Source organism: Canis lupus, chromosome 24 (assembly GCF_011100685.1).
Source record: "Canis lupus familiaris isolate Mischka breed German Shepherd chromosome 24, alternate assembly UU_Cfam_GSD_1.0, whole genome shotgun sequence".
NCBI lineage: Eukaryota > Metazoa > Chordata > Mammalia > Carnivora > Canidae > Canis > Canis lupus.
This window is the reverse complement of record NC_049245.1, coordinates 6,785,656-6,811,935: the sequence shown is the minus strand read 5'-3', so window position 1 is coordinate 6,811,935 and position 26,280 is coordinate 6,785,656. Positions and strand designations below refer to the sequence as shown.

The window sequence follows — 26,280 nt, the reverse complement described above, 5'->3', positions numbered from 1 at the left end:
CTATAATACACTCAGTCTTCTCAGTAGCCAGGACTGTATTTGGTATAAGCTTCAAAAGCTCCAGATAGTCATGGGGAGAGCAAGGAAAGCACACAGAGGAAAACAGGTAGATGACCAGGCAACAAAGTAAGGGGGATCCAGCAGATGATATTCACCCTTGTGGGTTATTTGTGATCCAAGCACAGCTTAGCTAAAGAAGGCCCCCAATTATAATCCCAACCATAACCCATTCTCTAACTTCCTGTGTGTGGCTCCACAGACATGCCAGACTGCACATGGGAGTACCTGGAGGACCAATGTATAAGACTCAGAAGTATTAGAGTGAGGTCTCTGAATTCATTGAGCCTCACTTAACCTGTATGGTTTTAAATTGATATCCTTAAAGGCCCAACGTGCTTGAAAAATCTTCAGTATTATCAAAATAGATTATTATAGAATTAAGATTTTTCCTCCCTGTTTCTGAGTGTTTGAAGTATACAGCTATGTGCAGAATTTTGTATATGTGAATAAATACAGTTCAGTATGAACACATATTAAAAACTTTCAAAGTTTCATTGAAAGAAACTGATGAAAATTCAAATAAAAGAGACATACTGAATAAATAGAAGTCCCAAGACAGAAATATATGTTAGAATGTGAACAAATCAAATGAAATTAGAAATCTCACTTCTGAAAGGATGTTTTAGCAGAAAAATAAAAAGATTCTAAAACTCCTTTGGAAAAAAATAGGCATGAATAGCAAAAAAACACACAGATAAGAGAAATCAAAGCATATTATAATATGACAAGCATTCAAATTGCATGATAGTGGTACAAAAGCAGAAATATGCAGCACTGGAACAAAGTGGGAATTACAAAATAGATCCAGTGCTGTGTGTCGGTGTTCATTTTCAGTCAAGTAAATTTCTTCAAAAGAGGTGAATACAGGATGGGGTAAGGTTATAATAAATGCTACACCAATATGGGAAAAAAATTAAATTAGGTCTACCCCAGATATATTAAACAATTAAATATTTCAAAATGAATTCCAAAGTTCTGCCCATATATTAATGATGATACTGAAAACCAGTACAAGCCTCTTGTAAAACCCTGTAACAACACAGTCATCATAACAAGGTCAACCTCAGCTGACCTGGGAGAGATACAGACAATATAGAGATCTGTACTGGACAAGGAGACTCGTATCACCTCTTGCCATGACTTGTGCATCACCCTTGCTGCCCCAGAGGAACAGAAGCAGGACCTTCACCTGAGTTCCTAAGAGTGAACAAACAGGTGGCAGAGATACCACTGAAAAGCCCTACATTCTGACCTCTTATCTTCCATGCAATTACAGTAACTTTCTGGGCTCAGGGCAGAGACAGTCTCTCACTGTGACTATTGCTCTGCTGTCTGGCAAGAACCAGCTTCTCCATCCCATGTTGCCAGAGTCCTTGCCCTGGTTTCAAAAAAGCAGAAAATATTGCTTTGGTAACCATCACTGGGTACCACTGGGTACTGGTTTGGGCTAGTCACCTGCTACTGCTGAACTCTGATGTTCCTGCCCAGCTCCAGGGCACTTGGAGTCCTAAAGGTCAGAGGAAAGCAAAGGGACCTTCCAGACTGAAGGAACCAAGAGGGATGTGGCAACCAAATACCACATACAATGCCAGACCGAATCTTCGGCCCACAGTGCATGTTGTTGGACAAATGATGACAACCCAAAGGGCATACAAGAATGAGATGGTAGGAACGCACTGGTGTTAGTTTCCTAATTCAGATGCTTATATTCTAATTACATAGAAGAATGCCATTGTTTAAGGGAAATAAACACTGAAGTATTCAGGGGTAGTGGGGCATCATGTTAGCAATTTACTTTCAAATGTTCCTGGAATTAAAAAGTTCTTTGTACTACACTTGCAGATTTTCTATAAAGTTGAAATTATTTCAAAAGAAAAAAAAAAAGACAGGATACTGGATCTTGTATGTGTGTTATAATTACAACTATTCACAAAAAAGAATATAAATAGGGTAATAAATAAAGTTATAAAAAGCAAGCACTGTGTTAAGGCTTTGCATTTAAGATGCCTTTTTAAGTTAAAAAAAAATACCTTTAAAGTCATATTTCTATAACAGCAATAACTTTTAAGACAACTACATAAATGTTTAGTTCAACAAGACAATCAGAATTAGAAGTCCTTCAGCAACGCAGAAAACAGCATAATGAAGCAGTCTTCATCTTTTTTTTATAACTAATTAGCAATTAATTGTAAGATGCACAAGTTCCCCCATTACCTAGCCAACTTGTTCTTTAGCAGTGACATACACAAAGAACTCTGAAAACCAAAAGTCAGATACCTTGATTTAGGTGTGTGGCCTCCATGATCTGAACACCATTCACAGAGCACTGAGACCCACTCAGGGGTATCAGGGTCACCGTCCCCCCAACATTTTCAAAGATGCAGTGCTCACTCTCCAAGTCAAGGCCATGAAGAACTAAGTTGGAAAAACATTTAAAGAAAAGATAATTTCTTTGTTATCTAGTGCACTGATCCCCAACCTTTATTTTTCCATATTGAATACTCTTCCCCTTCCATGTAAATATTGTGAAGTGAACATTTATGTTCAGTGAGAAAAGTGAATTTCAAGAGTTCATGGCATCCACTGATATCCTCTGAAGGTATCTCTGAATGTTACCTCAAAGGGTCTGGACATTACCTGTGCAAGGAAATAAATTCTCACATGCTGATTTATCTCATCTTCAGGGAGAAAATAGTTGAGTAATTTGTCTTATTTGAATACCATTGTGTCACTCAGATGCTGAATAAATTTCCCCCACCAGCCACCCAAAGGTCAGAGTAAAACAGAAGCAACAAAAGAGCTCCATGGGTCAATGACTTATTATAACCTCCACACTTACAGACACTGCATTCCAGAAGCAGAAGCTAAACGTGAAGTTGGCTGGCATGGATTTTGGGAGGCCCAAGGAAATCTTCAGATGCTATACTGGGATGGCACATTGCCACAGCCTGTGCCAAATCTGAGAGCACATGACCTCCAATGACTGCTCAGAGCATGTGGCTAACATGTATCTAATCATGTAGGACCATCCTGAGCCATTCATGCTTGCTAAGTGGCCAGGCATGGATATGAATGCCTGTCAAATAAAACTATGATTTTAGGCACAGTTCTTGGCCAGTTTCTCAGAAGTACAAATCAAATAGCTCCCATTGCTCCCCAGAGAACTGTACTACTGAACTATTCTGTGCACAAAAAGCATGTGTTCTTACCACTCATCATTTACAGGAACCCCAAAGGTCAAACACACAATTTAATGAACAACAGAAGAAGAGGCCTGACATCTAGTCCTAGTCAAGAAGAGCTGAAGTTGAAGACTTCTGGGACCTGGTTTTCAGCTTTCCCAGTTTTGCAGCAAATACTAAAACACATTAGAACTATGCTAGCTTTGGCTTGATGAATAGCTTATACTTAGCAAGAAAGCAAGATGATTGCCAGCAATTCTAAAAACAGCTGAGAAGATAGAAGTCTTCCCCTGCCAAACCTCCCTTGTCACAGACACACACACACACACACACACACACACACAGCAGCAGCAGCAGCAGCACCACCACCACCACCACCACCACAGTAGTCCCTAAGTTAAGCTTTTAAAACCTAGTAAGACATCACCCTGCTTCAGGGATGAATTACCAGTTATCTGTGTGTCTCAGCAAAGATTTTCGGGAAACACAGAAGACATACCTCCATATGTGTGCAGGCTGTGTTTGTGTGTATCCGACTCTGTCATCACTGTACAGCTAAGGATCTATATCCTTCCCAGTAAGGGGTCTAATAGCCTTTATCTGTGTCTGTTGGCATATTTCCATCACTATCCCACTATAATTTAAATTACTCTTGAAAGTTGTGACAGAGTATGGAATGTATATAGGGTGGGGGAGATTCACAGTTCCACTTAATTCACTAAATTAATTGGTCTGTGTCATTCGTTTGAATTGAGTTCAAAATTATAGAAATGCACATACTGATTCAGCATTATATTTGAGAAAGAGGTTTGGTTTTTAGATTATAATCACTTTAGTGTCAGTCACTCAAAAGAATATTCTTCATTATATGATTTTTAGGGATGTCTGGGTGGCTCAGTAGTCGAGCATCTGCCTTCAGCTCAGTGTGTGATCCCGGGGCCCTGGGATAGAGTCCTGCATCAGACTCTCTGCAGGGAACCTCTGTCTATGTCTCTACCTGTCTCTCTGTGTCTCTCATGAATAAATAAACAAAATCTAAATAGACAGATAGATAGATAGATAGATAGATAGATAGCTTTTAAAAATCACCCGGAAGAGGAAATTGATAAAGATTCTCACCAATATCTTGTTCTGTTGAAGCATCTTCTCTACCAACATATGTCTGACCTTCCTAGGAAGAAAAGTCAAGTAAAATTTAGTAGTAAGAACAGGAAAAATGGTCTATTTCTCTATTTTTCATATAAACCCAAACAAAATGGTGGCCAACAGGCTGAGCAGTGTCCTTGGCAGGCCACAGCCTCTGTGCTGTGCCCATGCCCCCCACTGCCCATGGAAAAGGGCTGCATGACTCCTAAGGCCTACTGCACAACCACAGGATGGCTCCTATTTGGGGCATGCATCAATAATCTGTCCATGCCAGTAATCCCACTGATGATGCCCCTGATCCTTTCTGCCAAGCTTCTCCTCTAGGGGCCCTGGGGTTCTTCATGTCTAAAGACACAGTCTGTGGGAGGCTGCAAAGCACAAATGCAATACCATTCTCATTTTTAGTCATGGATCAGAGAGAAGATACTATGTCAAGGTGGCAGAGGCAACCACTGATACTAACATGGTGATTCTGTCCTCTTGACACACACAGCCTGTTTGGGACCAGGACCAATAATGTAGGCAGGAGACATACTTTATAATTATCTAGAGGGCCCAAAAAACGGTATGTAGCAAATCTCAGTTCCAGGTGGTTGTAGTTTTCCTTCCTTGGTCTGTCTGCCTTTTTGTTCCTTACCTTTCTCTCACTGATTCTGCAAAGTGGAAGGCAAAGTGAATGGATCTTCATGTAGCTTTAGAACTCCATGAACATGAGAACTTCTAATACCATGGAACACCAGTGAACAAAAAAATATTCCCAAAGGGCTCAAAGATGTATATTCTCTAATATAATAGCTGTGTTCACAGATGTGGAGTATTAAATAAACCTTGCTGGTGTCTAAAGAGGAAACTGAACATAAAATTCTATGTTCCACTTAAGTAGTTTCTACCTTCAAGTGATATAAGATGATTCCAGTACTCAGGAGGTCATCATCAATGCCAATCAAATGGGGCAGTTCAGAATCCAAAACAACTCCAATCCCTTCTTTCCTAAGGGCTAGAGTTTGTTCCTGAAATTAGGAGGGAAAAGGAAAGGGTTACTTAGAGGAAAGAGAATTTATTAGGTGTTCTTTTGAGTGTTAAAATGAGTAGTATTTTATTTCTCATCAAAAAAGCTACAAGAAAAATGGAAAAACCTTCATGTTGGAATCCTGGCATATGGCAGTCAAACTGAACTTGAAACATAAAAACTCAACATAAAATGAAATAAACTTATGGCCTGATGAACTTGACCTCTTTGAAGCCAAGCTCAAACCTTGCCTTCCTTAGGAAAAATGTCCTAGGACCATCCAACTACAAAGTAAACTTTCTCCTTCTTTAGAATCTTTATTTCATTTAATGTCTTATTTAGAGGTCTCCGGATTTGCTGGCTCTTCTCACCAGTTATCATGGTCAAACTGTGAATGTTCCCTAGAGCAGCTCTTTCCTATGTATTAGTGACCCTCTACCAGAAGCACCTGCGTATCTGATCTCCTGCAGCAACCTCTCCTACCTACCAGATCATTCCCACTTACGTAACAATCTACTACAGATCTCCCACCACCAACCACGGCCACAACCACCCCCCATAGTCCTGCAACTCCTCCAGCTACCACCAATTTCTCTGAGTCCCTTTGGAAAAAATCTAAAGACTTCCCTAACACTAGTGATTTCTCCAATTCCTTCCCTCCCACTTTCTCGAACCCACTCCAGGCAGGCTTTCATCCTTGGAACTAGAGTACCCATAATCACTCTTTGATGACCACATCCTGCCTCTGGACTTTATTTACAATCTATATGCTAATGACCTGGATCTTAATCTTCATACAGCCCTCTCCCTTGATCCCAGTTATGCATACATACACTCACTAACCCCAGTGTATTCTGTGGGGATACCAAAGAGGCAGCTCAAAGCTAATACATTAAAAAACCAACCCCTGACTTCCCTTGCCTCCCAAACCCACATATCATACCAGCTCAGTGAATGCCAACCTTCTTTCTAGTTGTTCAGACCAAACATCATGGCTATATTTTGCTTTTTGCTTTCTCTAACTCCTACACGCTTAGTGCTGACTCTATCTTCAGAATATGCTCCAAATCTGATGACATCAAACCACTTGCACCACGTTCTTCCTGAGCTCTAACCACCATCATCTTTCACCAGGAAACCCACAACAATTGAGGCTACCACCAATGGCGTGCCGCTGTGGCACATAGCCTCCTTAGCTGCTAGAGGGACATGAGGGCAGGCTGCTCCTCTGTTCAAACCCTTCCCATCTCATGGAGATGAAAGCCCAAGTCTTTATAAGCCTCTACAAAGCTCTACACAATCTCATCCCTTGCTCACCTCCTATTCTCATCTCCCCTTCTTGCTCACTCCTATCTAGGAGCCCAGAAGCTCCTTGCTATTGCTCAAATCCTTGCCAGCCTACCTGTACCTCAGGGCTTTAGGCATTGTTGTTCCTTCTGCTTCTGTGGTTACTGTTTCTTCTGCCACTATCTCTTCCTTCTCTTCCCCTAGAACAGGATTTCCAGACTTTGGCACTACTGATATTTTAGACAAAATGATTCTCTATTATGGGAGGATATCCTGTGCACCTCAGGAGGCTTAGTGGAATCCCTGGCCTCTACCTGTTAGCTAGGATGCAATGGGAAGTTACTCTAACAAGAGGGGCTGACAGCTACCAGAAGAGAGAAGAGGGAGGGACAAAATCAGGGAAGGAATGTGTTTGGTTTTGCAGAACCAACAGTTCCAGCCATGGAGACACCCAGCTAGGTGCTTGACCTGACAGTCCCTTGCTAGGTATGTCTCACCTGAGAGCCCCTTACATAAACCAGTTTGGGTCAGATTGGAGCTGAGGGCCCCCCAAACTGTGCAAAACCCCCCGAGCTGTCCTGAAGCTACCTTTAGCTCATTACTACCAAGATTTCCTCCTATGGGTGAAGTTTTCCACCATTTCTGAACATGAGATGTATGCACTAGCATGCTGACATGCCAGGCATGTACAACTGAACTAAATGCAAGCTCCCTGCAAGCCTCCTTGCAAGCCTATGCAAGCTCCCTGCCTCTGCCCTCTAATGTACTGAATAAAAGCTTCCTGTACTAATCCCATAGGGAGACAGTGCTTTGAGAACTCTCTCCTTGCCTCCTGGCTTATAATAAGTAATACAAAGTTCTTTTCTTTCCACGCTTCCCTGGGTTGTGTTCAATTTGGTGCACCCCAAGCAGCAAACCCCTTGAGTTATGTTATATACCCACTAGATACTAATAATACCCTACCTCTTCCCCAAGGCTCCAGATACTGGCAAATGTCCCCTGGGGAACAATGAGCCCTGAGAAGAATTACTATATATATATATATATATATATATATATATATATATATGTAAATGTACACGTATATACATAACTCGGCCCTCAATTCCTCAGGTCTCCACTCAAAAGCCACCTTCTCCATCACCCAGACAAAACAGTAATTACCAAACTCCTCTATCCTGATTCGTTTCCCTCCTTAGCAATTACCACTATATGACATTATGTATAAGCTTATTACCTGTCCAGACTAGAATGTAACCCAGCGCCTAATTTCATGTCTGACATAGAGTAACTGCTCAGTATTTGTCAAATGAATGAAACGAGTGGGCAGATATACCTAAAGTTTAGAGAAATGCAAGGAGTAGAGTCAATAGCACTGGTCAAGCAAGAATCATGGGCCTCATCTTAACATCAGGTTCATCTGTACCAAGACAACAGAGCTCTAAAATCAGGCTTCTAGACAAGTCCGAGATAAATTCCAAAGACTGAAGGTGAAAAACTCCAGCCTTAAGATTGGGCTGTGCTGAGTTCAGACTGAGCCAAATCCAGGGGCACAACATTCTGCCCTGTAATTTTAAGTGTGATATGAGCAACACGGAAGCAGTTCCAAACTACTAATCAGGCTCTGAGGAGAGACACCCTTAGCATATCTCTTCCCCACCCCAACCCCTATAATGGATACAGCTCTGATTTCCAGTGTGAGAATTGCCTGAAACACAACCAGTATGCCTTACATTCCTGGAATGCATCAACGTATTTAGTATAATTTAAATATTAAAATAATGCTATCCTCTAACGTGAGGGACTCAGAACTTCATAACCTTGCAGACAAGGGAGCTCCTCATAGGTTCAGGACAAGGACAGTAAAAAGAGAGAAGTCCCTTGAGGCCTTCATCTCTGCAGACATTTGAGTCTCAAACATACCCTACAGAGCTGCAGTCATGCAAGATGGTGATGGAATGAAAAGCCAAAAAAATTTTTAAATAAAAATCACCACTTAAAAGAAAGCAATTTAACAACCATTACATAGATACGCAGAGAAAATGACCGATGCATAACTTAGATTCAAGAAAAGGAAATGAAGCGTGTCATTGTTCTTCAATTACTCCTCTTATCTGCCAGGCTCCCATTCCAGGGCTCAGAACCTCAGGCTTCCAGGTCGGAGACTTCAGAAATCCTGATGTACTATACCAAGGCCCTCGCAAATCTTAGCTAAATGAGCACTCTAAATAAACCAGCCTCTACTCCTACCTCTTAGGTATGGAGAGAATTTGTCCTTTTCCTCCTGCCTGTGGAATTCAAGCAGAAGTGGAAAGTATGCATTTTGGGTTTTTGTTTTAAGATATATATTAGAGTAGAGAATTTAATCACACGGCTCCATTTCATAAAACGGTGTGTCCTCACTGGAAGGTCTAGTGGCTTTGAATTGTGACAGCACTGCACATATGGTAGGTAGTCGCCTGCCAAAGAATGTTCCAGGCCTCTAGGTCCACTGTTCTCATAAGTCCAGAGACATATGTATTTTCTCTCTGCATTAAAGTGGACAATAACCCAAGAAAAAGGCAATATTTTAAATTCTAATAGCTCCCACTCAAACAAGAAGAATTGTTTTGGACTACAGCCCAGTTTAGTTTCATATTCTTTTTTTTTTTAACCACTGAAAAACACTTTTTTCCCCTCTTCCTTGAAATAAGCCTCATAGACTTTGAAAATCACTGAAATTCATAACTTCAGAGTCACCAGGTCAAAAGCATGACTTGCCCACCACCCCCCCCCCACCATGCACATACACCAGCATGTTCTCACACACACTTTCATATGTAGAATGGGTAAAACCTGAATTAAGAGAAAGTTTTCCAGGATTGGGAGTAGGGGCAGATGAATTTATGATTAATAATACTCTAAAGCTCTATGACATTCAAGCTGCATTCACTACACGATATTATAAAAGTGTCACCTCATAAAACTAAAAATGAGGGTTTAAATCATTGCTCAAGTGAAAAAGTAATTTCAGACAAAAATATCTATCACATATAAAACATTTATTGAGTGGCATCTACTGTTATACATAATTTATGAAACACCTCTTTGATAAGATGGAATATTTAACATAGCAGTCGGCCACCTTCCCCCCAACTCTAGGTACACTGGGTCCCTAAGAAAGTGGTAAAACATATATAGCTGCATATCTTTTGTATTGAAACAAAGCTTCTGGCAACCAATATCTGTATAAAAAGTAAACCACAGCCTGCCTAAAGGTGTCAAAACAGCATCAGCTTATTTTAAACATCACGTTCATGACATTTGCAAATAATATGTTCAATATGTTTTTCTTCAATCTCTGAACCTAAAACATGTGTCCGGTGCTGAGATGCTCATTGCACTCTTGGCACATTCCAGTGGTTCAGGTGAGCTGTAGGCAGGGCTGCCCAGATTCACACTAGAGCTTGGGCTCACTGGGAACACCCCAGAGAAGCAAGATACTTGTTTATAAGATTGAGCAGAGATTCTACTTCTTTTCATCACAACCAGCACTCAGAATCCAGCACTTTCTGACAAAAGTCAACAGCTTTCCTGAATAAAATGAGTAAGTGAAAAGAACAATACAAAAACTTATCAACAATAAGAACCCATTTTTCCCTTTTGAAAAGCCTACCTGGATCTTACTTGGGAAACACTGAGGGAAACTGGTAACAGCCCACCTAAATGAAGGGCTCTACAAACGTACAAACTGTGTTCCCTCATACGGACTATGTGATGTGAGGTGAACACAGCTGCCCCGCACACACAGGAGTTGCTAAGTACTGATTATTTGACATAGTAAGGAGGAAGTGATTTTTAAGTGGGTTGGGGTTTTTTGATAGTCAAAAATTAAACGTCAGAATCTTTTTGTGGAAATGTAGTCTACAAAGAATTGTGTGTTTCACTAACTAGTGGAATGCTGTAGAGTTGCCTCACATATAAAGTGCCCTTAATTTCTGCCAACTCGACTGCAACACTTAGGGGAAGACAAGAGGGAATGGCACAGTCTCCCTAGAGCATATGCCCTCTGTGGGTGTGGAGAGGGAGGATGGGAGGATGTCAGGCAGACCGGAAGACTTTTCTAAAAATTAAATGATCCTCTAGCAAAGCTACTTTTTCATTTTTAAAAAAACTGCATGCGATTTTCTGTGCCTGTAATAAAAGGAAAAGAAACTGAAGGATTTATTGAATTTTGACCAAATGTTCCTTCACTACAAGAGATATTTCCTAAAATATCTTTCTAAGTTAAAACTCACGAAGCATATTTAGAGTTTCAATAACACTGCATATACATATTTTGTTGTATGCATTTGGACTTTAAGCACCATTAGCTGAGTTCATACATGTTTGGAAATACCTGCCTCCTGCCCTCACACCTGAATGACATCTTTGCTGTGTCGGCCTGGGCCACAGTCAGGTCATACTTCCCTTCCCACAAAATGCTGAAGACACAGCTCCACTCTCTAAAGACACTGAATGCTGCTCTAAGGAAATAGGACTGACTTTTAGTCCATGGCAGACAATCTGGTTTCCTGTTGAGGGGGTATGAAGAACTTTTCCTTTATCTCTGAAATTCGATAGCTTAATGAGGACAGATCTCAGTATTGAACGTTCTGTACTCCAAATTTTCTTGGAATCTGATACTAATCTGCAGAACCAGTTCTTTAATTTTTTCATTCCAGGAAAATTACCTTGTTCTCTATTGCATTTTGTTTCATTTGCTGTCTACTTCAGGGATACCAACATCCCTGTATTACATTGTCTTTGTCTTCTTTATCTTTTAGGGTCTGATTACTTAATAACTTGATTATTTCATTCGTGTTCACTGAGATTATTAAGCCTTTATTCTTTTAGTAATTTGATTTCAATGGCATCTATTCTTTCCCTTGGTATTTCTAATTTTATTTATTAGTCCTGCACTGGATGTCGTTTTGGACCTTAAAATCTTTCTCTAGGTCTACAATCTCCCTTTTTTCCCCCACCTCATTCTGCTTTTTATTATCATCTTGTTTTGTTTACTGACTTCACATTTCTCACTAACTTGTTCCAAAGAATGAAACAATTGTAAAGAGTTCCCTGCTATGCCTTGAGGTATGTTTTCATCTAGATCCAGACCTTTGTCTTTTGCCCGCTGTATTCCTTTACTGCTTTCTTTTTGTCTATGTATCCGCTTATCCCTCATTACAATTATGTTTATATAATAACTCTACTTTTTCCCTATATCTTGTGTATGCTTTGGTATCCACAAATTCTGTATGCTCTAACACATGATGGGCAACTCCTTGACCTTTGTCCTGCCATACCCATGTTCCTGTCAAGTTCAAGGACTAAAGCAGTCTGCATTCTATCCGCTTTCCTCCAGCCAGATGTAATGACAGAGAGCCACATCTCAATCAAAGAACCCTAAGGGCTCTGTTTGAATGCCAGGGCTCTGCCCTCTCTCAAAAGGGTCATGAAATATCCTCCGCTGGGCTCCCTCCTCCTCCTTGAGAAGAGATCTCACTCCTACAAGGAAGATGCTCTCAGACTCCTCATTGTTTCACCAGGTCTTTACTTACAAAAAAAATCACCTCTACTGTTCACATTCTCCCAGGTACCACTGTCAGCCACTTCTACGGTCCCTCAAATAATAACAGGAAAATCTATTTTTCTGTCTGCAGACTGGAGGGTTTCAGGGACAGTTTTTAGCACCCTCAAGGATTCAGCCTCTTACGTGCAGGCTTAGGAACACACTCTGTCACAACCTTCCCTTTTCCTAAGCAGCCAGCTCACAACTTTGTCTCTGTTTCCTATTAGTGAGTTCATGATGGTATTTCTGCTGTGGCATGGGATGCTTGCTTTGCTTTTTATGATTTCCTGATATCTCTGAAACATCTCCAAATGCCTCTTTAAAGATTAGTATGTCAGCAGACTACAAAGAGGAAGAAAATAAGGGGTACTCCAGGTTTGGGGGACTTCTTGAGTAAAGACACAGAAACAGAAAACATGGGTATTTATTCAAGGAGCCCTTGGAAATCCAGTTTAACAGCTAAAGATGGGAAAAATGGACTGGAAAGCCAGGCAAATGGGTCATTATTTGATTCAGAAACTGGGAAGAATTTTGCAAACAGGAACTGGCTGATACTTCAGAAGATGAATCTGACAAGGATGTGCTAGAATAGAGGAAAAAGGGAAGTGGGATTGGAAAGGAAGGGACCGTTTGGGTGACACTGTAGAGGTAGACACACCTTGTGACAATCCGTTTAAACAGACTGACCTCAACACATTCTTCTCAGCTCTTCTACATAGTCTTCTTAATGAGAAATAAGGAAACTGGAGAGTTTGCAAGAGTTGCAAAAATCTGATAAATATCCTAAAGATGTTTATTGCCAGGAAAAAAAAAATGCTGACATTTACTAGTAAGGCTTTGCAAACAGCTCAGCAAGTGGATACTGGTAACTTGTTAAAAATCACCAATTTGACTGGCAAGTATTCTCAAGTAATTTACATGTTTCTGGTATTATGTGAAAATGATAAACAGTCATTGGCAACACAAACTAATTAGCTCTGAAATCCTGAAAGTACACCACAAGCTGACATTCACTCAGAAGCTACTATTTTCTTGTGCATTCTTCCATACATAGAAAGAAATCTGTCCATCTAACAGAGAAAGGAAACAGTTGCCAAGATTACCAGGAAATCACTGAAGCTTACTTGTCAACTGCCTCAACTACCACCTGTCTTCCTTCACTTTTTGTTCCTGCAGGCTGAGTAAGCTCTGGTGAAAAGGGAGAAGAATCTCTTTCACATTCTTCCAGGAAGTAACTTTCTATTTTCGCTATGTACCCAGAGAGCATATGAGAAAGAGGTGAATAAAAATAATATTTCTGGACAATAGCATGTTCTATGACCCTACAAAGCTATTAGTAACATGTAATCCTTCTTGTAACACACACACACACACACACCTGTGCAGGAAAGGACAGTCTATAGAAGCTGATGAAAGACTGGAAATCCACCCGAACTGAAAACATGTGGCAGAGACCACAGACTAGAATCAAGGGAGGACTGGCAATCAGCCTTAATCAGAATGAAGCCCCAGGAAGGAGGAGGTTCAGGTGGGAAGGCAGAATTAGCAATCCATAGCTTGGGGGAAAAAAAAAAAAGAATCAAGTGGATCAATCTAGAAGCCACCCTTGATCCTTCTCTTTGCTTCAAATACCCTAGCTAAACCCTCAGTAGGTCCATCAGCTCTACCTGCTAAACAAAGTCTGAATCATCCACAGTTTTCTGTCTCCATTTGCTAATGACCTGGTCTGACTACCACCATGTCCTACCTGGAGTCTCTGACTTCCCCCAACTGGTTCTTCTGTTTCCTCTCTGGCCACCCTACAATCTATTCTGCATGTGACAGCCAGAGCCCCCTTTTTAAACTTCAAGAAGTGATGCATAAAACCCTGATGGTTTCCCATGCATTTAGAATAAAATGACCCCACATTTCACTTCATCTGGCCCCTATGCACCTGTCCAACCACATCGTCCTCTACTCTCCACCTGACTCATAATGCTCCTGCCACAATGGCCTCCTCATTCCCACTGCAGGGCCTTTGCACATGCTGTCCCTTCTGCCTGGGAAGTTCTCTCCCAACATCTTTGTGGCTTGCTCCATTCTTGTCACTCAGATCTTATCAAACATCCTGCGTGCTCTCTCAAAATCAAAGACGCCAGTGAGTAAGGTAGAGAGGGTCCCCACTTAGATAAAGCTTATGCCCTCCTCAACCCCATTTCCCAACTCCTAGGCACATATTTTATCACTCTACCTGGCTTACTATTTTCAGAGCACTCAAGGCTCCCAAAATTACATTTATTGTGTATCTGCCCCTCCAGAAAGCTACAATGGGTCTAGGACAACAAGAGAGAACAAGTCAGGCCCAGAGAGAGAGAGATCAGGATGAGGTCAGTGAGAGCCTAACTACTTAACAGTATCATGATCTTTGGTCCTGGGGCTGAGACTGTCTCTGATCAGTCCTTTTTTTATGCTTCTTGCTAGGCAGATGAAGCTCCTGAACATCAAAAGAATAACATAGCCAAAACAAGTCAAGCTTATAAGGGAATTTTACTTAAATGTGAAGGTCTGATTCTAAAAGGCTATCATCATAAATGATTTAAGAGGTATGCAACACATATCTACCTAGCATCATGATGTTGATAGAAGACTGGCATCTACTACATCATAAAACTTACGGTAAGAATGCAAAAGCCTTGCTTTTTACAGGATTTCGAAACAATCCATATTAACGTACCTGTGGTCAAAAGAAACACATTTAGAACGGATGGTGAACAGTCCCAGACTCACCAGGGCAGAAATAGGAAGAGAAGAATCTGGCCACCACCTACCCAATGGTGCTAACAAACCTAAACTTCCTGGCATTATTGGCAGTTAGCTCCTAATGGTAAATAGAATTAATATTGTGCTTTTAATGAACAGAAACTCTTGGGGCAGTTCAATTTCCACTACACTTCCCACTGCAGAAAACATTTTTTATTTAAACACCAAATAGCCAACTCTTGGCAAGCAGCAGTACAGAGACGATGCTGTGTAGATCTTTCTGATGAAACAGTCCTCTGCTGGCTGAGCAAACCACCCAGATGTTGGTATTTAAATTATGCAAAATGCATAATACCAATTAAGGAAATTACATGTGAAAATATGCAAGAGCAAATTTCCCCACATTAATATTTAACTAGACTTTTTAAGCAGAGCAGGATCTTGTGATCACAACCTTAGTATATTTGAACTAAATGGAAGCCCAAAATACTCAGGGGGGTTCACCAGAAGGTTTTACAAGGGCAGTTCCTATAATACAAACTTGAACACAGGTTAGAAAGCTAAGTAAAAGAAAGGGTCACTTTAAGTGGCATGCTATAACCTAGAATGCTTCACTCTGACATTTGCCAGACACTCAGGACTTGTAAAGGTGGCTTACTCTTGTTTCTTACCCACAGAAAATATCACACTCATATCCATCTCCCAGTCTTTGCCTGATAAGGTCTACTTGGGAGAGTCTTGCAGTCCCTTCATCTACTTGAATCTTACCCATCTCTCCCCTCACCCTGGGAAACATTTAAGTCCACAGTGGACCTTTCCCCTGCACTGACCACAGTTAACCAGCCTACCCACTCAGATCTCTGTCAAATACAGACTAGTGACATTAACATCTGTATATCGTTTTTCCTGCTAGGCCAGCAGATCACCCAAGGAGTTTTTAAAAAGTACCATGCCTGAGCCCTGTATTGGTCCCTTTAAATGAAGATCTCAGGGGCAGGGCCCAAAAATGGGTATTTTTTTTTTAGTTCCCAGGTATTTCATATCCAGGACTGTGCCGTAATTTTCTATATTCCTCCATACGACTGACATTTCTGTTCTGGGGACACTTTCTGTTCTGGGTAAAAAAATTATTATAAAAAAATGCAAACAAAACCCCCGAAATTCACAATTAGCATGTCTGTTTAACCAAAAAATTTCAAAGTCTTGGTACATGGACAGTTATTCCAAGTAAAATTTAATCCAACAAAATTCTTGCCCATGAGGAATTTGCATAGACTTTCAGAGTTGTAGCAAAATTCAACTCCACTAGGCAAAACTGGACACCAACAGGCCTGAGGGTTTAGCCATACATTCCATGTCCTTCCTCTTGAGTTCCATTTAATAGCTCAGCACAGGTAAATGCAGGTAAATAACATGCAGTGCCACAGAAAAACTGATATCAACATTGTGTAACAGAGGCTGCTTTCCTCCTCTGGGCAATGCACAGTAGTCCCTCCCCTTATCCACAGAGATACATTCCAAGATCTCCAGTGGATGCCTAAAACCACAGACAGTACTGAACCCTGTGTATATTATATTCTTCCCCATACGCATGTAACTGTGATAAAGTTTAATTTATGAAATAGGCATGGTTAAGAGTTAACAACAATAATAAAACAGAACAATTTTAACAACCTACTGTAGTCAAAGTTATATGAATGTGGGCTTTCTCAAAAGATCTTATTGTACTATACTTCTTACAATGATGTGAGATGGTAAAATGCCTACATGATGAGATGAAGTGAGGTGAGTGATGAAAGTATACTGTGACGTAATGTGAGGCTACTACTGAGCTTCTGATGATACATCAGAAGAAGGACCATCTGCTTCTGGATCACAGTTGATGGTGGGTAACAGAAACTGTGAAAGTGAAAGTGCAGATAAGGTGGACTACTGTAAGGATTAATTTGACATCATTTCTTCACGGAAGTCAGTATTATCAGATCCACTTCACAAAGGCAAAAGCCAGACTCACATGGTGATTCCTGCCTGACCCACCACATAGTCATCCTGCAGACTAGTAGAGGGGAATGATCCAGAAGCAGGAAGGAAAATCCACTAACGTCACAGAGGAAGGGCAAATCCAGAGCTTCCTGGCTGAACTTCAGAATACTTCTGTGAAGCAGCTGCTAACTACCAAGTGCCACCCAGGTTTCAAGAGAAATTAAAAAAAAATAAATAAAAGAACAACTGAATCTTGAGATTGCATCTTTTGCTGAAACCTTAGCTAAAGTCAGAAGTTCTCCAAACTGCATGCTGTCATAGCTCTTCACACTGTCCTCCAGAGCCTGCACAGAAAATCTCATACCTTCCCATGTTTTACAGCTGCACTTGTGACTGGCCATTTCTGAGTACTGATCATTTAAATAATCTCAGTTATGTCTTCCAAGTCTATAGTAAATGAATAAAAAAGAAAAAGATGCCTCACATCTCAAGCTCAGAGGTATCACTATATAATGGCCATGTTTAAAACAAAATGACGCTTTAAATCACAACACAAGAAGTTAAACCTAGTCTTTGCTGATTTAATATGGAAAAGCATGTGGCATATATTAGAAAAAAATTATCACAGTGTGATCCATGCTAATAGTAATCAGAAAAAGCTCACTAAATTACATAGAAAATGACCTCAATTTGTTTTAAATTGTGCATCTGTGTGTATGACTCATGCGTGTGTCTGTATGCGTCTGTTAGTCAGTGTGAGCTGCTGCCATAACAAAATACTGAAGACTGAGTGGCTTAAACAACAGAAATTTATTTCTCACAGTTTTAGAAACTGAGAAGTCCACAATCAAGGTCCCAGCAAAGCAAGTTTTATTCTGAGGGCTTTACTCTTGGCTTGTAGAAGGCCACCATCTCCCTGTGTACTAACATAGCCTTTCCTTTGAGCATGCAAGCAGTGGTGGAGGGACAGATTTCTCTCTCTTCCTCTTATTGTAAGGCCACTAGTCCAACTGGATTAAGCCCCCAACTTTATAGCCTTAATCACCCTCTCAAGGCCCTATTTCCAAATACAGTTGCATTGGGGATTAGGGCTTCAATATATGGACTTTTAGAAGGAAATAATTCCATCCCTAGCAGCGTGTGTGTGTGTGTGTGTGTGTGTGTGTTATGTCATATACCTAAAAAGGATATAAATATTTTTTTAAGATTTTATTTATTCAAGACAGACACACACACACACACACACACACAGAGAGAGAGAGAGAGAGGCAGAGACACAGGCAGAGACACAAGCAGAGGGAGAACCAGGCTCCATGCAGGGAGCCCGACGTGGGACTCGATCCAGGGGTCTCCAGGATCATACCCCGGGCTGAAGGCGGCACCAAACCGCTGGGCCATCGAGGCTGCCCCTTAAATACGATATATAATAAATACAGTAAATGAACATGAGAAAGAGAGAAAAGACAAGACTGGACCTGACCCACATCTCATGCAATACTGCTAAAACAGAAACAAAGATTATCTCTGTGTATTTTTTTCTTTATACATTTTTAAACTACAAGTTTTCTTTTTATTAATTTTTTAGAGGGGGAGAGAGGAAGAGAGAGAAAATGTTAAGCAGCTTCCACACCTAGCACAGAGCCCAATGCAGGGCTCAATCCCAGGACCCTGAGACCATAATCTAAGCCAAAATTAAGAATTGGACACTTAAACTAAGCCATCCAGGCACCCCTACATTACAAATTTTCTGTAAAAAACACACTTGTTATAAAAAATTTTTAAATAAAGGGACATATTTACATGTAAAATTTTTAAAACCTAATGTATTTCAATTTATTTTATTTAAAACACATTTTACTTAACCCTAAGTATATCTCCAAGGCTATCATCATATTGCATTTTTACTGTATCTTATATAATGTTCTGAAGATGGAACTCGAAATGACAAAATTTCATCCCAAAATGAAAGCCCAGAAACCATTTCTCCAAAAGCCTTCAGTAAGGAAAATCTGTCTATAGCTAACACCATACTCAACGGTGAAAAAACTAAGTTTCTTTTCTAGGATCAGGAACAAGACAAGGACACCACTCTTGCCACTTTTATTCAACATAGTAGTGGAAGTTATAACCAGAGAAATTAGACACGAAAAGAAATAAAAGTTGTCCAAATCAGAGAGGAAGAAGTAAAACTGTTTCTATTTGCAGAGGACATGGTAATATATAGAGACAACCCTAAAGACATCACCAAAAAACTTAGAACTAATAAATAAATTCAGTAAAACTGCAGGTTACAAAATCAATACACAAAAATGAGTTGCATGCATATAAACTAAAACTACCAGAAAGAGAAATTAAGAAAACAATTCTACTTAACAATGATATTAAAAATAAAAGAACTTATTAAACTCAACACCAAAGAAGCAAACAATCCAATCATGAAATGGGCAAAAGACATGAACAGAAATCTCACAGAAGAAGACATAGACATGGCCAACATGCATATGAGAAAATGCTCTGCATCATTTGCCATCAGGGAAATACAAATCAAAACCAAAATGAGATACCACCTCACACCAGCGAGAATGGGGCAAATTAACAAGGCAGGAAACAACAAATGTTGGAGAGGATGAGGAGAAAAGGGAACCCTCTTACACTGTTGGTGGGAATGTGAACTGGTGCAGCCACTCTGGAAAACTGTGTGGAGGTTCCTCAAACAGTTAAAAATAGACCTGCCCTACAACCCAGCAATTGCACTGTTGGGGATTTACCCCAAAGATACAAATGCAATGAAACGCCGGGACACCTGCACCCCGATGTTTATAGCAGCCACGATAGCCAAACTGTGGAAGGAGCCTCAGTGTCCAACGAAAGATGAATGGATAAAGAAGATGTGGTTTATGTATACAATGGAATATTACTCAGCTATTAGAAATGACAAATACCCACCATTTGCTTCAACGTGGATGGAACTGGAGGGTATTATGCTGAGTGAAGTAAGTCAGTCGGAGAAGGACAAACATTATATGTTCTCATTCATTTGGGGAATATAAATAATAGTGAAAGGGAATATAAGGGAAGGGAGAAGAAATGTGTGGGAAATATCAGAAAGGGAGACAGAACGTAAAGACTGCTAACTCTGGGAAACGAACTAGGGGTGGTAGAAGGGGAGAAGGGCGGGGGGTGGGAGTGAATGGGTGACGGGCACTGGGGGTTATTCTGTATGTTAGTAAATTGAACACCAATAAAAAATAAATTAAAAAATAAAAAAAACAATGATATTAAAAATAATAAAATATCTAGGAATAAATTTAACCAACAAAATGAAAGACCTGTACACTGAAAACTGTAAGACACTGATGAAAGAAACTGAAGATATCAGAAATAAATGGAAAAATATTTCATGCTCATGGACTGGAATAATATTGTTAAAATGTCCATCAACCCAAAGTGATATTCAGGGCACTTCCTATCAAAATCCAATGCTATTTTTCATAGAAGTAGAACAGTCCTAAAATTTGTATAGAACCACAAAAGATCTAAAAAGTCCTAAGCAATCTTGAGAAATAACAAAGCTAGAGGCATCATATTTGATATCAAACTATATTACAAAGTTACAGTAATCAAAACAGTATAGTTATTGGCATAAAAAACAGACACATATGGGGTACTTGGGTGGCTCAGTCAGTGATCATCCAACTCTTGGTTTCAGCTCAGGTCATGCATGATCTCAGAGTTGTGGGATCAAGCCCTCTATTGGGCTCTATACTCAATACAGTCAGCTTGAGATTCTTTCCCCCTCTGTCCCCTTACCCCACTATCTCACCTGTTCACATATGCACACACTCTCTAAAAATAAATGGATAAATAAAATATTTTTTTAAAAAAGATACCTAAATAAATGAAACAAAATAAGCCAGAAATAAATCCACTCATACAAGAATATACAACAGGAAAAAAATATAGTTTCTTTAATAAATGGTGCTGGGAAAATTGGGACAACCACATGTAAAAGTATGAAACTGGACCACTATCTTACACCATACACAAAAATCAACCCTAAAATGGATTAAAGGACTGAATGTAAGATCTGAAACCATAAAATTCCTAGAAGAAAACATAGGGGGTAAGTTCCTCAAATCCTGGCAATGATTTTGGAAAGGGAGTGGGATTTGACACCAAAGAAAAGCAAAAAAAGCAAAACAAACAAGTAAGACTACATCAAACTAAAAGGCTTCTGCACAGCAAAAGGAACCATCAACAAAATGAAAAGGCAACCTACAGAATGGGAGAAAATAATGCAAACCTTATAAGGGGTTAATATCCAAAATATGTAAGAATTTGATACCAATCAACAATAACAGTTACACCAAAAATCTGAATAAACAAATGGATAGAGGAACAAAGTAAACATTTCTCCAAAGAAGACCTATACATGGCCAACAGACACAAGATATTTAACATCACTCGTCATCAGGGAAATGCCAAACAAAACCACAAACGGAGATCACCTCATACTTGTCAGAATAGCTATCAGCAAAAAGACAAGAAATAACGAGTGTTGGTGAGAATGTGGTGAAAAGGGAAACCTCGTGTACTGTTCATGCAAGTGTAAATTGATGAAGGCACTATGGGAAACAATACAGAGGTTCCTCAAAAAATTAAAAATACAACTACTATATGATCCAGCAATTCCACTTCTTTGCATCTATCTGAAGGAAATGGAAATGGGATCTTGAAAGGATATATGCACCCCTATGATCACTACAGCCTAAGAGCCAAAACAGGGAAAACAACCTAAGTGTCCATCAGTAGATGTAACATATATATATTATGTATAATATTTATACACACACACACACACACACACACACACACACACACAACTGAATGTTGCCCATTCAAAAGAAAGAAATCCTGCCATCTGCAACAGCACGGATGGACCTTGAGGGCATTATGCTAAGTGAAATAAGTCAAACAGATGAAGACAAATACTGTATGATCTCACCTGTATGTGGAACCTAAAATAACCAAACTCACAGATACAAGAGACGGAGTGGTGGTTGCCTGGAGGATGAAGGAGGAAAGGGGAAGCAGGCAGCGAGGTGGAATGAGTAAAGGTTGTCAAAAGATATAAACTTCTAGTTCTAAGATAAATAAGTCATGAGGATGTAATGTATAGCCAGGTGACTAAACTTAACATACTGTATCGTATAACTGAGGTTGTTGAGAAAGTAAACCTTAAAAGTTCTCATCATAAGGAAAATAAATTCTAACTATGTGAGGTGATGAATGTTCACTAAATTTACTGTGGTAATCATTTTGCAATATAAATATGTATCAGGTCATCATGCCATATACCAAAATGAATACAATGTTGTATGTCAATTATATCTCAGTAAAACAGAAAGTGTAGAGATAAGGAAAATCTGCAGGTGTCTGGAAGCCAAAGGAACTTTCAGCCAACCTTTATCAGCAAAAAATCACACCTGAAAAATCTATTAAAGCCTTGAGTAAAATCTACCACTCTCCATAGGCATCAGGAACACACTTATGAAAATAAAATTTAAAACTCTATGTGAGAACTCATAGGATGTATCTGGATCCCCAGATCTTAATTAAGCAGGAAGTAAAATATTAAAGCAAAGATCCTCCAGTTCACCTTTTTTGCAAGCTGCTTTTTTACCACTCTTTCACATAAAAAATGGGAGAGCATAAAGGGAAAAAAGAAAAAGAGGAGGAGGAGGAGGAGGGAGGGTCTTAATTCTTGGACTCAGTGTAGATTTCAGTTGATTCTTAGCTACTCGATCCTATCACTACTGGATGGGGACTTAGAAGAAAGAAAGGAGACGAGACGAGACGAGACGACGAGACGAGACGAGACGAGACGAGACGGAGGGAAAGTTAAAGGCAGGGGGCACACTTCTGGCTGTCATTGATTCCTTCTGGAAGGTGCATACTCCAGACATGCTGGTGAGTCAGTTAAGACCAAACCCCCAAACAAATGGGCTCATTCTGTCTTCTCATTAGTAATAAAACTTGTTCTTTGCAGAGAAGAGAGAGTATAACCCCCTTTCTTGTATTAACCTATAACCACCTCTAAGCACTCAAAGCAAATCAGTCTAATGAGTCACAACACTCAGACAACTGCTTACACCATGAGTTTTAAGGCCCGGCAAGAGTGCACATTAGTCAGCGGTGAGTTTCCACCCTGGCTGTGCAGTAAACTGAGGGAAACGCACAGAAAGGGCAGCACAAAGGGATGTGATGCTGGGGTGCCACAGCTGACAGAATGAACTATCCTCTAGGAGCCCAAGGAATTAATCCTTTTCAAAAGGCCTGCCACTCAAGTCATGTCCCTTTGACAAGCTCCTCCTCCCCCAGTCAATTTAGAAGGAATATAAATGTATGTCTTAGTTGTATAAATACTCTTATGGCCAACAATATTTTAGACAAGTATTCCTGTAAGAGATACATTACACCTTGAAACATTATTAATATACCTTTAGCAAGATAAACTACCCAGTAAATCAAAAGGGCACATTCACTCAAATTATGCAAGCAGAGGGCTTTCAAAAGCCCAAATATAATTCTGAATGCTGACTGCACATGGCCCCAATAGTTTATTAAAATATGAAATGCAATCCTTTTGAAGAGAAATCACATTTGAAAGCTTTTTACAAGTAAAGCATATATGGCTAAGGTTACAGGACTGTTCAAGGAAACACAAAATTCAAAATAAAAATTAAATTGTGTTTCCTGATCTGGTCTATTAATAGTAAAACAGTAAATGAAATAAAAGGTACACATGTAACACTTTCTAATTACATACTCCAATTATTTCTGTTACTAAGTGCAGTGCCAACTGCTTATCTCAATATCTAACTTCTCAAAATCACAACCAATGAGGGCTCAAAAGTAAGGAAACTATTTCCTGAGCCATCACAAAATCCAAACTCTAAAATCCACATGCTTCATTCATAAAAAAAACTATTTGCATGTTGTAAGTACATGGATACAATCACCATGGGAAACAGGCAGGATCCTCTGTAGTTGAGTAATATGTCTACCATGTGACCCAGCATTCCACCCAAGGTATATGCTCTGTGGCAGGGGTCAGCCAACTCCAGCTAAAGGCCAAATCAGGCCTACTGCCTGGATTTGTACACAGGTGTGTGCCAAGGATGATTTTTACATTTTTAGATGGCTGAAAAAAGACAAAAGAATTGTATTTCATGACATATGAAAACTCTATGAAATTAAAATTTCAATGTCTGTAAGCAAAGTTTTATTGACATACACATGGAATAATATATAGTAATGAGGACACACAAACAGCAGCCACAGAAACCACAGATGAGTATCACAGACCTGCTGTGGAGGATAGAAGCCAGAAATACCAGATGAAAGATGTGACATTCCATGTGTCTAAAGTTCAAACAGACACAACAGTCAATGAAGACAGAAATCAGGATAATGGCTACCTTGATAATGTAGCAACAAGGAGCACACAGTCCTAGTGTGTGCTCAAAACATCCCTGGACAAGGCCATAAAATGTACCTAAGTTTCCTAACAATGATGCCTGGGTGTTCGAGGAACACTGAGGATGTCATACACCACAACGAAGTCATACACGTCACCTTTCAACTGGCTATGGTTTTATTGATCCTACCTCACCAAGCCAGAGACAGCAGCCCTCAAAGTTGCCATGTCAGAGCCTGGAGCCTCTGCCAAGGTATCATCTCTCTTCTCAGCAATTCTTTCATGGTTCAGATCAACACCAAGAACAAATCCTGCCATGACAAATATTAAGGTGCTGTCCTACTGCTATGCTGTGTTTAAGATGATGGGGAAAGTGTGTTACTATTTTCTTAAAAAAGTTCCAACCCAAATGGGTATCTTGAATTTCTTTGCTCTAAGGGGTAAACTTTGTAATCCAGAAAGCAGAAACTTAGAGCAGAGGCCTCATCCATGTAAGTGTTGGATAAGGCAGGCTCTGAAAAGTCAGGAAGGCAGTTCTTTCACTGATATTAAACTACAACCCTGGGCAATTTTGTAAAAGTTGAAGAACTAAAGTACACGTAAATTTTAAGACTATGCGTTTTCTGTTGCTACATAAAAAATTAAAACAAACTTAGTGGTTTCAAATAATAAAGATTTATTTCCTTTCAGTTTCCATAGGCCAAGAGTTGGGACACGGGTTAACTGTTCTCTACTCAGGGTTACAGTCAGGGTGTCAGCCAGGACTGTGGTCTCATCTGAGACTCAGGGCTCTCTTTCAGGCCCATGTCAGTTGGTAGGATTTAGTTCCTTATGGCTGTAGGACTGAAGTCCCCATTGTTTTTACCTGGCTACTGGCACCTACAGGTTAGCTCCTCAGGTCCTAGTCAAGGGCCCTTACAATATGACAGCTAATTTCTTCAAAGCTAGCAGGAGAATCTCTGTCTAGTCTGCTAAGAGAATATCTTATATAATGTAATATAATCATGGGAGTGACATCCTGTCATATTCATAGGTCTTACCTGCATGTGAGGGGAGGAGTCATATAATGTGTGCACAGCAGGGAGCAAGAATCTGGAGTCACTCACTCTGCCTCCCACAAAAAAAAAAAAAAAAAAAAAAGAATAAAGGGAGGTTTACTGCATGAAGGTATTTACAACTTTACAAACTGATTTTTTTCTTCTGAGACATGTAAAATCTTGTTTCACAGAATATTAGCTAAGTTTTTCTTTTTCCCATTAGGAAAATTAACTAAATTTTAGCTATAAAGTTTATCTTCTATCAATAACAACAAAAAAATGTGTATATATCTATCCCATTGCAGTTAAGCAAAATATCTGAAGGAATATTCAGTTGCGGGAACAAATTAAAACTCTTACTTTGCCAATCCTAAAAATATTCCCAATCCTCCTTCCTCTCCCTTCCTCCTTCCTTAACTTAGCAAATCTTGGAAACATGTTAAGGGGGCAGTATTATCAGTGGATAAAAGGGTTTGATTCTCCCACTCCCATCTCTTACTTCAACACTGAACTAATGAGGGAGGTTAGTCTGGCAGAGAGGATAGGAAAAGAAAAGGTGTTATATTCTTGTCATCCATTTTATGCAGAAAATTATGTATGAATAGAAGATTATGCAGAACAGAAGCTTTAGCAACGATCCATAGTGTTCATCAATCAGAGAAAGGATGGTTTCTCTAACTTTGTGGATTCCTCCTACTGGAACCTGGCAAGGCTTTGCTTTATAATTAACATACTTCTAATGTGCCCGCGAAAAAAACAAATATTTA

General features: G+C 39.8%; 1 protein-coding gene across 20 annotated transcripts in view; it reads right to left on the bottom strand.

Moving 5' to 3' along the window:
- Positions 1-26,280, bottom strand: part of KIF16B (kinesin family member 16B) — a 314,926-nt gene that overhangs the window by 151,572 nt on the left and 137,074 nt on the right. For 19 of the 20 annotated variants that reach the window (XR_005377520.1, XR_005377521.1, XR_005377522.1 and 16 more), the window contains exons 13-15: positions 5,279-5,398; positions 4,362-4,413; positions 2,338-2,475 (exon numbers count right to left, since the gene is read on the bottom strand). Coding sequence is in view for 13 of the 20 variants with exons in the window: in XM_038571558.1 (XP_038427486.1) it covers positions 2,338-2,475; positions 4,362-4,413; positions 5,279-5,398 (310 nt within the window). In the remaining 7 variants the exon portion in view is untranslated. Of the gene's footprint in view, positions 1-2,337; positions 2,476-4,361; positions 4,414-5,278; positions 5,399-25,516; positions 25,584-26,280 lie in introns of all 20 variants that reach the window. The other variant, XM_038571559.1, reaches the window with a different exon arrangement.